Consider the following 15,340-nt stretch of genomic DNA (forward strand, 5'->3'; position numbering starts at 1 on the left):
CCAAATTTGTTTACTATTTAAATACACGTATCTACAAAATTATTTCCCATTTAAAAAAGATTACACTTTATTTGTAGTATTTTTTTATGAATCTAAGGTCTAAAGCTAAAACACACTTTCATAGAGAGGGATTTCCTGACCCTCCAGTGTAAATTATGTCCTCCTAGATAGTCTCTCTGATACCAAGTATTTCCATTTCACAGGACTTAGTACTGTATCTATGACCACACATATAAATATTTTAATGTCTGCCTCTTAAATTAGACTGTAAACCCCACAGGGGCAAGGCTGTGTTATGTCCTGTTTATTACTTTATACTCCACTGGGCATTTTTTAATGCCTTTTAGGTAGTAACAATAATCACTTAAAAAAAATCTCTGCTGTTTAGATGGGTGAAAAGAGTATTTACTTTTTAGGAGGTTCTCAAAAATAAGGTGGCCTGCCCATGTAACCTGGCAGCAGGCCCACCAGCCAGCCTGCCTATGGATCCTACCAACCAGACCACCCGGAATATCTGGCTGGGCTGACTGGTGAAGGCTTTCCCTGCTGAAGTCAGTCTGTAAAGAAAGGAAGAAGAGACAGTTTCTTCAAATGCACAACACCAAGGTAAGATTACCAGATCATGAAGAATCTAGAAATAGGACACCAAACAAAATAAAGCTCCCATAGACAATCCCAAAGAAATGGAGATCTACAAATTGCCTAAAAACGTTCAAAAATTCTTTTAAAGAAGTTCAGTGAGCTACAAGAGAACAAAGACAGACAACTAAATGAAATCAGGAAAATAATATATGAAAAAAATGAGAAGTTCAACAAAGAGAACCATAAAATGAACCAAATAAATACTCTGGAGCTGAAGAACACAATAACCAAAAAATTTAAAGGACAGCTTCAACAGTAGACTTGACCAAGTGGAAGAAAGAATCAATGAACTTGAAAACAAGTAATTTGAAATTATCTAGTCAGAGGAACAAAAAGAAAGAATGAAAAGGAGTGAAGAAAAGCCTATGAGATTTGTGGTACATCTTCAAGGGAACCAAGTTGATATGTATTATCAAATACATATTTCTGGAGTTCCAGAAAGATAAAGGAAAGAGAAAGGGTCAGGAAATTTATTTAAAGAAATAATGGCTGAAAACTTTCCAAATCTGAAAGAAATGGACATACACATTGATGAAGCCCAAAAGATCCCAAATGGGTTGACCAAAAGAGGTCTACTCTGAGACACATTATGACTAAAATGTCAAAAATTAAAGACAGAGAGAGGAGTTTGAAAGCAGCAAGAGAAAAGTGACTCATCATATACAAGAATAAGGCTATTAGCAGATTTCTCAGTAGACACCTTAGAGGCTTCGAGGGAGTGGTAAGATATATTCAAATAGCTAAAGAAAAAACTGCCAACCAAGAATACTATACACAGCAAAACTGTCCTTTAAAAATGAAGGCAAGATAAAGACTTTCCCAGACAAACTAAAACTGAGGAAGTTTGTCACCACTAGACCTGCCTTACAAAAAGTGTGAAAGAAAATTCAAGTTGAAACAAAAGGATGCTAAATGCAACACAAATGTATACGAAAGTATAAATCTCACTGGTAAAGGTAAATATGTAGACAAACAATACTGTAATGCTGTAATGGTGGTGCATAAATAACTTTTAACGCTAGTATAAAATCTAAAAGAGAAAAGTAGTAATAATAACTATAACCACAAAAATTTGTTACTGGATATATAGTACAGAAGAGGTAAAATTTGACATGAATAACATAAAGTATGTGTAGGAAGTCCAAGTGCAGGATTTTGTATATGATTGGAGTTATAGGTTTAAAATAGATGGTTAAAAGCTCTGAAGTCCAGTTGAGAGGTCAGCTTTACCTATTAGTAATTAATTTAAATGTAAATGGATTAAAATCTTCAATCAAAAGACACAGAGTGGCTGAATGGGTAAAACAACAAGATAAAACTATATGCTTGCTATCTATGAGAAACTCATTTTAGATTTAAGGATACACATAGGCTGAAAGTGAAGGGGTAGAAAAAGATATTCCATGCAAGTGATAACCAAAAGTGAGCAGGGGTGTCTATACTTATATCAAACAAACTACAGTATATGTTAAAAACTGCCAAAAGAAATAAAGAAGGTTATTACATAATGGGAAAGGGTCAATTCACCAGGAAGCTAGGACAATTATAAATATATAAGCATCCAAACATCAGAGCACCTAAACATGTAATCCAAACATTGACTCTGTAGGGAGAAATAGATGGCAACACAATTACAATACGAGACTTCAATACTGTACTTTGAATAATGGAGAGATCACCCAGACAGGAAGTTAGGAAACAGCAGACCTGAACACCACCAAATGGGCCTAACAGACACATACATACATTCCATACAACAGCAGTAGACTATACATTCTTCTCAAGTACTCATGAAACATTCTCTTGGAAAGATCACATGCTAGGTCACAAAAACAGTTTCACAAATTTAAGAAGATTGAAATCATCCCCAGTATCTTTTCCAACAACAGTAGAAAAAAGCTTGAAATGCAGAACAAAAGGAAAAGAGAAAAAACATAGAGACTAAACAAGATACTCTTGAACAAACATCAGATCAAAGACGAACGCAAAAAGAAAGTAGAAAATATCTTGAGACAAACAAAAAACATAACATACCAAAACTTATGGGATGCAGTGAAAGCAGTACTAAGAAGGAAGTTTACAGCAATGAACATCTACATTAAAAAAAGTTTAAAAATCTCAGATAAACAATATAACTTTACACCTCAAAGAACCAGAAAAAGAAGGACTAAGCTCAAAGTTAGAGAAAGAAAGGAATAATAAAGGTTAGAGTATAAATAAGTGAAACAGAAAATAGAAAAACAATAGAAAAAGATCAAGGAAACTAAGAGCTGTTTTTCAGAAAAGATGACAAAACTTTAGTTAGATTAAAAAGAAAAAAAACAAAGAAGACTCAAATAAATAAAATCATTTAAATGGAAGGGAGACATTTCAACTGATGCCACAGGAAAGAAAAAAGAATCATAAGAGACTAGAATGAACAATTATACATCAACAAATTAGACAACCTAGAAGAAAAGGATAAATTCCTAGAAATATATAATCTATCAAGACTGAATCAAGAAGAAACAGAAAACTTGAACAAACCAAAAACAAGTAAGGAATTTGAATCAGTAATCAACAACCTCCAAAGAAGAAAAGCCTAGGAACAGATAGCACTACAAGTTAATTCTATCAAACGTTTAAAGAAGAATTAAAACCAAGTCTTCTTAAACTCTTTCAAATAATAGAAGGGGGAACATTTCTTCTTTTTGCAGTACGCGGGCCTCTCACTGCTGTGGCCTCTCCCGTTGCGGAGCACAGGCTCCGGACATGCAGGCTCAGCGGCCATGGCTCACGGGCCTAGCCGCTCTGCGGCATGTGGGATCTTCCCGGACCAGGGCATGAACCTGTGTTCCCTGCATCGGCAGGTGGACTCTCAACCACTGCGCCACTAGGGAAGCCCAAGGGGGAACATTTCTAAACTCATTTTATGAGGAGAGTATCACCCTGATATCTAAGGCAGAAAAAGACACCATACGCAAAGAAAAATATAGGCCAATATCCTTGATAAACATGGATGTGAAAATTATCAACAAAATATTAGCACATCAATTTCAACAGCATATTAAAAGGACCAGACACTGTGACCAAGTGGGATTTACCCCTGGGATGTAAAGTTGGTTCAACACACACAAATCAGTCAATGTGATACACCAAATTAACAGAGAGAAGGATAAAAATCACATGATTGATCATCTCAGTAGATGCAGAAAAAACATTTGACAGAATTCAACATCCTTTTATGATAAAAATTCTTACAAATTAGGTATAGAAGGAACTTATCTCAACACAACAAAGGCCATATGTCAGAAGCTCACAGCTAACATCATATTCAGTGGTGAAAAACTGAAAACTTTCCCTTTAAAATCCAGAATATAGCAAAGATGCCCACTCTCATCACTTTTTTTTCAACACGGTAATGGAAATCCTTGCCAGAGCAATCAGGCAAGAAAAGGAAATAAATGGTATGCAAAGTGGAAGGGTAAAATTATCTTTGCAGATAATGTGATCTTGTACGTAGAAAAACCTAAATACTCTATAAAAATTGTTGGAACTAATGGACAAATTCAGCAAAGATGCAGGATATAAAATCAACATACAAAAATCAGTTGCATTTCTACACACAAACAATCTGAAAAAGAAATTAAGAAACAATCTCATTTACAATAGTATTAGAAAGCGTAAAAATTCTTAGAAGTAAACTTAACCAAACAGGTGAAAGTCCTGTAAACTGTAAGTATAAAACACTGATGAAAGAAATTAAAGTAGTCACAAATAAATGGAAAGATATCTGGTGTCATGGATTGGAAGAATTCATATTGTTAAAATGTCCATACTACCCAAAACAATCTTACAGATTCAACACAAACCCTATCAAAATTCCATTGAACTTTTTTTTTATAGGAATAGAAAAAATAATCCTAAAACTCATATGGAACCACAAAAGATCCCAGATAGCTAAAGTGTTCTTAAGAAGAACAAAGCTGAAGGCATCACACTTTCTGATATCAAAATATGTATATTAGTAAGCTGTGGTAATTAAATCAATCTGGCACTGGCATCAAAACAGACACCTAGATTAAAGAAGCAGAATAGTGATCCCAGAAATAAACCCACACATATATGGTCAACTAATCTTCAACAAGGGTGACAAGAATATACAACGAGGAAGGGACAGTCCCTTCAATAAACGGTGCTGGGAAAAGTGGATATCCACAAGCAAAAGAATTAAACTGGACCCTTGTTTTACACCATATACAAAAATCAACTCAAAACGCATTAAATACTTAAACTTAAGACATGAAACTGTGAAATTCCTGGAAGAAAATAGAGAGAAAGCTTCTTAACTTTGCCTTGGCAACGATTTCTTAGATATGACACCAAAAGCACAGACAACATAAGCAAAAACAGGCAAATCATCAAACTAAAAAGCTAATGCACAGTAAAGAAAACGATCAACAAAGGAATGGGAGAAAATATTTGTGAGCCATATACTGGATAAAGGGTTAGTATCCAAAATATATAATACACTCCTAAAACTCAAAGCAAAAAAAGAAATAACCTGATTAAAAGGTGGACATGTGACCAAACAGACATTTCTCCAAAGAAGACTAACAAATGGCCAACAGGTATATGAAAAGGTCCTCAACATCACTAATCATCATTTGATTTTCAAATGCAAATCAAAACCACAATGAGATATCACCTCACACCTGTTAGAATGGCTATTATTAGCAAAAACAAAACGAAAGGTAAGTTTTGTTGAGGATGTAGAGGAGAGAACCCTTGTACACTGTTGGTAGGAATGTAAATTGGTGCAGTCACTATGGAAAACACTTGAAGGTTCCTCAAAAAATTAAAAATAGAACTATCATATGACCCATCAATCCCACTTCTGGGTATATATCTAAAGGAATTGAAATAAGGATCTCAAAGAGATACATATTCTACCATGGTCAATGCAGTATTAGTCACAAAAGCTAAGACACAGAAGCAACCTAAATGTCCACAAATGAATGAATAGAAAATAAAGTATGATATTTATATACAATGGGATATTTTTCAGTCTGATAAAAGAAGGAGATCATGCCATTTGCGGCAACATGGCTGAACCTGGAGGATATTAAGTATAATAAGCCAGACACAGAAGGACAAATACTGTATGATCCCACTTATATGAGGAATCTAAAATAGTTAATTTCATAGGAGCAGAGAGTAGAATGGCTGGGGAAAGAGGGAAAAAGGGAGGTATTAGTGAAAGGGTACAAAGATTCAGTTATAGAAGATGAACACATCCTAGAGGTCTACATACAGCACAGTGCCTTTGGTTAACAACACTGTATTGTATGCTTAACATTTTGCTTAGAGGGTATATCTTATGTTAAGTGTTCTTATCACACTCACAAAAAATAATGTGGACTTCTCTGGCTATTGTATCTCAGTTTTGTTTTAATTTGCATTTGTCTAATTTTGAATGAGTTTAACATTTTACATATGTTTTAGGGCTCTCTTTATACTGTTTTTAGTGAAATGTCTCTCAGGTCTTTTCCCCCTTATTTTCATTTAACTTTTGATAAGTGTTACAATTTTGTAACCAAATAACTACAAAGCACACACATTTCTGTGATACAGATGTTCTTGTTATTCTTCCAATTAAAAGTAACTTTTAATAAATGTTTAATCATACTATATACTCAGAGAAGTCCATATTTACTTTCAAGAACTTTCTAAGAACATGTGAGATTTGTGGTCGCAAAACTCCATTCAATTCCCTCCAGTATAAATTAGATTATAACAAAAAGAGTCAAACCACAAACCAAAAAAAGGTGGATTATAAAATATTGACATATTGAGTATTTTCTTAAAAACTTCTGTCACAATAATAATGTTCAATATGTTTATAAAAAACATTACCGTGTAACTAATTAGCAGACGGAAACTGAAGAAAACACTGGCTAAAAAAAAGAGTGGTGTAGTACAAATCACAGACTACAGAGGTAGGAACATTTTTAATGGTTGGCTCAAAGCATATAACTTCGACTTTGCTGTGAAAACCTGCTGGAAGTGGTATGTTCTATGTAAACCAAGCTATTGCTCTTTGAAAATATTATATTTGAATAATTTTTGTTTCAATTTCTACTAGAATGGTTATATGACAATAATATAAAAGGAAAAAAATAAAATAGCATACACAATTTCATTGCATATACCTTGCTCCTGTCTTTTAGAGCTGTGTTGGTGACATAGATAAGAAGAATCTGAGATTCCTCCCTCTGAGTAGAGCAGGATAGAAATGCTACTGAAAATGCAGCACTGCAAAGAGAGACATTTTCAAAGTCTCACTTCCAGCTCACAACCAATACCTTTGCGAAAGGTTAAAATTAAGACAATAACAGCCACGTTAGGTCAAGATTGTATCAAGACTCTGAGAAAAATTTCCAAAGCTCTTTTTAAAGTTTACTTGGAAGACAGAGTTGCAGTGGGGAATGGAACACGATGGAAGATAATTTTCTTTAAAATAACAGCTTCAGGTCGGCAAGACTTTGCTATCAACTGGAAATTTACATTATGTTTTGCTGAAGTATATATTTATGTTTCAAATTGTATCTCTGATGATGTTATTCCTAATGAACGTAAGCCAATCTGTGACGAATGCTTATTGTTCTAATGATGACCAGAGAAAGCTTTAAGGAACCACTGTCCTTGAAAACGAAAAGCAAGGGTTGCAGGCTGTTACCTTGAGAACACAGGGTCAGTTCTCCCACCTGTCCCCTCCTGCTTTTTGCCATCCCTCTGGGTGGCAGTCCTCGCACCCCGGGTTGGTGGTAAGAGCAGAGGCTATATAATTTCCGTCCTAGAGCGCCACTTCCTGGGAGTGGCTGAGGCTCCACAGCATGAGGGGCTCCACCAGGGAGGAGAAAACCCTTCTCAGCAACACACCCATCTGTAGGGCACCAATCAAAAGTCACGATTATCTAGGTTAGAGTTATCTTGGCTCTAAAGCTAAGCCACTAATTAGTGTAAATGAGACAGCACAGGCAGAAGGCAATGTTTAACTTGATTAAGAAGGAAATACAAAACTTGATTGTAATCCTTTAGCCATACGATTTCTATCAAAGTTCTAACAGTAAATAAATCTTGTACAGTGAGAACAATATTTGTGGCAGGCTGACAATACTTTGAAAGCCGTGTCTGTTTACTCAGAGTAGTTGAAAATAGTGGCAGGTAAGACTATCCCTGAAACTGGAAGCAGAGTACTGAGCTTTTGAACTTGGTGAGATTTAAGTGATGATGGGCAAATCAGTTCCCTCAGTGGATTTCCATTTCCTCATCTGCAAATTGCTTATAACGATACTTGTACCAGCCTCCTCCAGGGCTGTTTGGAAAAGTCAAGGAATATGAAAATCTCTTGCTGTACAAAAGTAAAAAAATGAATCATTATCAGTAACATAAAAATGAGACAAAAGTCACACAAATCTTATATTGTGACTTTATATATTTTTAAAATAATGATATCCAACATGAATGGAATAGTTTCTATGTGCCAAGTACAGTAAGTCCCCTACATACAAATGAGTTCTGTTGCAAGAGTGCGTTCGTTAAGTCCAATTTGTTCGTAAGTCCAACAAAGTTAGCCTAGGTACGCAACTAACACAATCAGCTATGTAGTACTGTACTGTAATAGGTTTATAATACTTTTCACACAAATAATACATAACAAATACAAAAAATAAACATTTTTAATCTTACGGTACAGTATCTTGAAAAGTACAGTAGTACAGTACAACAGCTGGCATACAGGGGCTGGCATCGAGTGAACAGGCAAGCAGAGTTAGTGACTGGAGGAGGAGAGGAGGTGGGAGATGGTAGAGGTGAAGGACTGTCAGCAATAGGAGACGGAGGGCAAGCTGCAATTTCACTCACGCCTGACACTGATGGCACAGGTTCTGGTTCCTTGCTGGATCCAATTCTATCTACCGTCTTGAAAAAACGATCCAGTGATGTCTGGGTAGTAGCTCTTTTTTTCTCGTCATAGATGACACGGTAGCACTGGATTCCATTCTGAACGGCTGCTGCAACCTTCGTGTACCATTCTACATTCAGGTCCCGTGCCTCAAAAACTAACAGTGCCTCCCAACTAAAGAAAATCCCCTTGCCATTTCCTGCATCGTGAATCTCTTAGTTCTTCAGTTACTTCTTCTTCCTCTTGTCTCTCTTCGCCCTTCCTCTGGGCCTCCAATTCCATCAGGTCTTTATTAGTAAGCTCCTTGGTCTGCACAGGAAGGAGTTCGGTGAAGTTGTCCTCTTGTAGATCTAGCTTGAAATAAAGATACTGTACTACTGTACTCTATACAGTTGTGTACAGTAAAGTACACAAAAGCACAACCACCTGTAGAGGATGCAGGCACTGACAATGTACACCAGACAGGTGAACTAACTTACGTGATTGGACATGAGAAAGTATGTTCGCATCTTTGAAAGTTAGCAACTTGAAGGTTCATATGTAGGGGGTTTACTGTAATATTCGAAAGGCTTTTTATACATTATCTTACTTATTCCTTTCAGGTAGATGGTATAATTATCCTTATCTTATAGGTTAGCAAACTCAGAGATTAAAGAACTTGCCTAAAGTTGGTAGGTAACAGAGCAATAATTTGAATCCAGGTCAGCTGGAGTGTAGAGACCAAGCTCTTACACATACAGCCTCTTCTTAATTAACTATACATGGCACAGGGCCTGTCTGTCTGTTGGTCTAGTTTTGCAGATCAGACCAATGTTAATGTCCTCTGATTTTTTTCTTGCCGGAGCACCTCTTAACGGTCTGATTTCTTTATATCTCTTCAAATTTCTTTGAGGTCTTAGGCTTTTGATTACTTTTACCCTCAAAATATAGTAAACATTTCATAATTTAAAATACCACAAAAAATATGGCTGCATAAATGAGCAAAAATAGCATGTCTGATTTTGTAATGTATTACATGCTTTTCCCCCCCCCAAGAAAAGATCAGCTTGCAATCCTGTATTTTGTAGATGATCCTAAAAGCCCTGGTGTCTAGGATACCCAGTGTCTAGGGCATCACCACAACCCCCAACATACACACAGAGCAACATAATGCTAAGGGGTCATATTCTAGAAATATTTAAGTGCTTTTGAGGAGCCAGCAGAATGGACTAAACTAAACTGGTGACACCTAAACTACTGCCAAACGAATCATAAGTTTTCTGCACTCTTGATTCACGAAAATCTTTCCCTAATTGTGTTCATAGATGAATATAAATACTGAAATAACCAAGTGAGATGAAGAACTGAAAATGCTTCAAAACATGTTGGGGTAAAGTGCTACTCTTAATATTATACATTTATAAGTCAGTGAGTGACTAACAAACATTTTTGATAGGATATTTTTGCCGATGCAGTTTCGTTTGAGAGTCACTGCTGCAAATTGAATTCTGCCTCTGTAGCTTAGTTGTATGAAAGCCACTTACTGGTCATCTTCTTCCAAAAAGAGGAACATTTGTTGGACCACAGGCTAATCTAACCCTAAACCCGTCCTAAAAAAGAAAATATCGATTTATCTCACTGGCTATCCAGATATAAATACTAGGCAAATAAGATGAACTCAACTGTTGAGATGAGTGCAATTTAGTTAGTAGTAGGTAGTAAACAGATCTTGTCTATGATCAAGTTTTGTATAACTACACTTTAAGATGGTCCTTAGATATGCATGGTAGTAGAGAGGAATAAGGATATGAGGAAGTAAAAACAATGGAAAAAAATTTAAAAATCAAACATCCATTCTCTTTATGTTAGAATCCATCCAGACGCATAATCTGGTCCAGATACCGATGTTCATGTGAATGACCACATGCACAAATATGTGTGTCCGTACTGAACTCCTCTCCCTGCCCTGACTCTGCTGCTGGAGCAGCCTGGGACCCAGCCAGCTGGAGGGCAGGATGCATCAACCATTTGCAGTGAACCGAGAGCTAAGTTGCAAATACTGAATTACCGCCAGACATCCCCCTGGCCTACAGTGTCACTGATATGGTGGACAATATCATATTTAAAATATTTCAGGGATCCTCAATTAAGATTCTGCTGCAACAATAAATCACAAAGTAACAACCTGAGCTGTGCTCATGTCGATCATGTCGCCTCTCTCTCTGCCCCTTCACTGAGGGATATTTCCAGCCCTCCATCCCCATAGCAGAGTCCCAAGATATGCCAGGAGAAGAGCCTGACAGAAGAGAAGGGACATCCCCAGGCTTGCACCATCCTCCTCCTCTCTGCGTTTATATCCCTGCTACGATGCTAAGTGCCAAACCTGCCAGCAAAACTAGGACAAGGCACTCACACCTGCCATTCTACTGAAACCAAGAAATAACAATGTGGTTCCCTGGAAAGTGTGGAGTCTGGAGTTGGCCTGCGTCTTCACCCCGTCACTGACCAGCTGTGCACCTGGCAAGTTTTCTTAGCAGGAGAGTGCTGCGTGTGTGTGGAGGGGGTGGGCTGGTGAGAGCCTAAGGCTTCCTGGTCGGCATCTGGGACTTGCCGCCTTTGTCAGAGTGAGTGGCCTTGGATGGACAGTTGTCAGATCCGTTTGTCTAAATTTCTGGTCAGACACAGTCTCATCACGGGAATGTGGAAGACGTCCTTCAAGATTTTCTGGAAAGGAGTGTGAACTGTCTTTCTCAAAAGAAAACACAGAAAATCGGAAGAAAAGCCTGAGGGGAGAGGTGGAGAGGCCTTCAGAGAGAAGGGAGGACTGTGTTATGAGTAAGTTACTGTCAAAGATCTGAAGGACGTGAAACCTGCTTAACTGAGAAATTGCTGAAGGACAGAAACAACCTCTTGGCCTTGTGAAGTGAACCGCCTCTGTGGAGGAAAGGAGAGGGAAATGAGAGGAGCTGACACACGGCCACTTGAAGGTCTCTGAGGCAGACGCATTAACCTTCACCAAGGGAGCCGGGCCGGGTCCTCTTTTGTGCAGTAGAGTCTAGCCTGGACATTCAGCAAAATCAAGATCAGTGTACAATGCAGTCCATCAATTCACTGTGGAAATGACTTTGGAATCAGATCAATTCACCCCCCAATATTGTTCAAAGGAAAAGCTGGATCTCCTGGTTAAAAAAAGAAAAAGGCCAAAAGAAACCGCTAAAAGATAAAACCAAAACCAAAATGGCAAAACCCTCTCAGTTGGCCTGTACTTAGATGGCCAGCAATAATTATGCATGCAATTACTAATAAGACACATTCACAGAAACAGTACAACAAAGAGTTGCCCATTTAAAGAGATACAGTCTTTCATTCCAAGGAGAGGGACTAAGGTGGCTTTAAAAGTGTAACCAGAGTGTGTTCTATCTTATCTTCACATAAAAGAGTTATTCCATGCTAGAAAATGGTGAAAACAATTTTACTCACCTCTCTTCCCTGAAGAATCCCAAGAATTTGGAAGCATTGTGGAATGAAGACATGTCATGGTGTTACAAAGCATTTTAAAAAGAGGTCCTCATAACACTTCTATATTTTGGCATATAGTTGAGTTACATTTATGAGTTTTGATTACCTCTGTTCAAAAGAGTCAACTGTATTTTTGTGGATTAGAAACTAAGTAATATTTACATTTTAATTGTGTTTGGATACACTGTACTTTAACAAGCATGTAGTGGTTGCAGGGAGTATATAATGCTAATTACATTTAAAAGACAGGAGAGTTATTATTTCCCTTATTAGTGCAGGAAAATTAAATGTAATTTTTGTGAAAGGTATAGGAATATTAGATGTACCTGTTTAGATGAAATTGGATACCCAATCAGAATTTTTTTTAATTCAAAAAGGTCTAATACTCTGATGATAATGCCTTTTAACAAAAGACAACACATACGTACATTTTATCATATAATCATTTTCATTGTAACACAGCGGTAGTATTAGCCTAGAAAAGCTCCTCCTGGGAATTCACTTCAAATTATTGAAGCAGCTGTTTCTTCAGTTTAAAATAAAATATCCATAACAAGTTCACACATGACAGATGCAAGGTAAAAGCTAGATTCCATAGTGTGAGCTAGAAGCAGATGTTTTGAATGATCATATTTATAACCAGATACAATAAATCTTAGTTACCTATAGCAAGGTTTCATGAATATTCTTTTCTGAGAATTTGCTTAAAACGTACTTCCTGTAGTTTCTTATATTTTTGAGAACAAGGTTTCATTAAATATAAATATTCTATAAATTCTTCTGTACCTGGTCTTTTTCATACTTACTCATTTCACGCGCTTCCTCGAGAATAAAAGCACTGTTAGGGCTTTTATTTATTACATGAAATTTATTACATTTATTTAAACCTACACATTTCCCCTACCTAATTCAGTCAGAAGACTCTTGTTTTCTAAAATAAACTCATGGCTATTAGAAAGAATGACACTTTTAAGTCTCAGAATAAGCAGTTTGCCTGATGAAATACCATTCTATATTTTTAGTGCATGTCAGTATATAATTAGTACTAGAACTTTTAAAAACCTCTTAAAAACGAAAGTTTAGTGAAAATTTAAAGAAAAGTTTGACGGTGAAAGTGAAAGACTGGAGTTATCAATCATACAGCTCTGAACGTCTTCTATTCAGTTTTGGTGTCCTATAGTTTATCACTACTTTCCCTTTTGCACATGGATTAACTTACATTTCGAAACTAAAGCAATCGGGGCACGGGGGAAAAGCAAGTGATCTGGCATCACGAGATGGGGGTTCGTGTTCCAGCTCTGCTTCTTACTAGTTGTACACCTTAGGCAGATCCCATAAGTTCTCCCACGTTCCTCACAGGAAGACAGTTGTCAGGAACAGATACTAAATTATATACATATACAATTCCTTTGTAACATATAGGAGTTATATTTCCAGGAAATGCACACACGTTCTCAGTTTTCTGTAGATAAATGGCCAGATGTGTATCAAAAGGCACTTCTTAAAAAAAAAAAAAAAAAAGCCACTTCTTCAGTGCTGCTCCCACTATGGTGAAGCATTATGCGACGCTTTATGTGACAGTTAAAACAAGCCATCACCTCTGCATGATGCTCTTCATTCTGCTGTAGGACTTCTATGCAGAGCTCTGCTAGATGAAGAACCTCTTCCAGCTTCCTAGCAGGAGTCGCCTGGTTCATGGTCTCTGCATTAAAAACAGATCATAATAATGTTACCTTGAAAATAAAAAGCCAAGCAGATTCTAAGATGTTAATGATGAGACCAGGGTGTTGAAACAGAATGAGAAAGCACAGTTTTGAGAAATGAGAGACAAGAAATACAAATGAATACAGTCTTTAAAAAAAAATCAGTTCACAAGATTGCACAAAATATTTCACCCACAAAGCAATCATGGGAAACTGAAAGTGCTTTGCCATTTAACATATTACAACTAACAGGTGCATCAGCACATTAGATGCTCAACTTCTGCAACAAACAAGGTATAATTCTCCTCAAGGTCAGAAATACAAAGAAAGGCAGATACCACAGTCTTTTCCTTCTCTCTGTATTGTATTAGCAATATAATACCATTCTCACGAGATGAGTCATTCCTGGCATTAGTGAAACGCAGGCTTTTCTGTTGCTATTTAGATTTCCAGCCTGAAATGTCTAAGGTTCATGTTGATCTTAAATGGAAGAAGTACAAAGTCACCTAAAACAGCTCTGACAGGCTGCAATTAACTGATTTCCTCTCCTCCAACCGGGGAGGGCTTGAAGAGCCATTCTTTAAAGTTGAAGGTTCTCTCAGCATTACAGCAAACTGGTATAAAAAGGCCAGGCCACAATGAGATTAAGTGCAGCTGAAATTCAGCAACAGAGAAGGCAAAGCAGTTGATTTCAGAGATAAAACGAACTGGCAAAAATTAGAGGTGCCCTGTGTAATGAAACTGTTTCACAACTGTGAGGAATAGACTTTCCAATAAGCATACTAAAGATAAACGTTTCTGGACTCTCTCTTTGCCCCTGTATGGAGATTGTAAGGAAGAGAAATAAAATGTTTAGATAAAGAGCTTTTTCTGTGGAACCTAAGGAGTTTTGTTTTTTGTTTTTTTGGCAGGGGCAGGGCAAGAGATCTATTCCCTCTACATCTCCCTATAACTTCAGCCTTAACTTTGGAAGACTTCCATTTGCTCTTAATTTGTTCCCAAGGGACATACGATTCAGTGAAACAGCCTATGATTGGTGCTTGTTCGTTGAACACTTTTTATAAGCTCACTATGGGTCCCAGTGTGATGCACGTGGGGTTTCCCATCCTCCAACCCTGATACACATCCTCCCAAACTCCCCTGCAGGATTAAAGCCACTGCTCATCTGTCACAGGGATCAAAGAGCAGGATGATTCTTCAGGAAAACAGTCCGCCAAACACAACAGAGTTGAGTGTGCCTACAATAATCTTAGCTGTGGGAAGTAGGAGGAAGTAGATGACACGTCCCTGCTCTTAAACCACTCAGACTCCAAAAATCACTGCTGCTGGGACCCTCAGACATCCACTATCCAACCTCCCGTCTGTTTCATGATCACTTCAACATCCTCAAACGAGGGTGAAGTCAAGGAGGCTTGTGACTTTGCACGACAGTCTGCTCCACTTGGGGGCAGCTCTCGCTATTGCAGTGAGGAAACTTCAAAGTTTGGAAACAGTGTAAAGCAAACAGAGGGGAGGCAGGCGATGTTAGGAGAGACTGCTGAGAGCAGGTGTA

At 37.4% G+C, this 15,340-nt stretch overlaps 1 protein-coding gene across 23 annotated transcripts in view; it reads right to left on the bottom strand.

Annotated features, from left to right (window-relative positions):
* CADPS2 (calcium dependent secretion activator 2) overlaps positions 1 to 15,340 on the bottom strand; it is a 483,200-nt gene that overhangs the window by 83,581 nt on the left and 384,279 nt on the right. For 14 of the 23 annotated variants that reach the window (XM_067746861.1, XM_067746863.1, XM_067746859.1 and 11 more), the window contains one exon: positions 13,677 to 13,787. In XM_067746861.1, the coding sequence (XP_067602962.1) occupies positions 13,677 to 13,787 (111 nt within the window). The remainder of the gene's footprint in view (positions 1 to 13,676; positions 13,788 to 15,340) is intronic. The other 9 variants (XM_067746860.1, XM_067746853.1, XM_067746870.1 and 6 more) reach the window with 1 other exon arrangement.

The sequence above is a fragment of the Pseudorca crassidens genome, chromosome 8 (assembly GCF_039906515.1).
Source record: "Pseudorca crassidens isolate mPseCra1 chromosome 8, mPseCra1.hap1, whole genome shotgun sequence".
In the NCBI taxonomy this organism is placed as follows: domain Eukaryota; kingdom Metazoa; phylum Chordata; class Mammalia; order Artiodactyla; family Delphinidae; genus Pseudorca; species Pseudorca crassidens.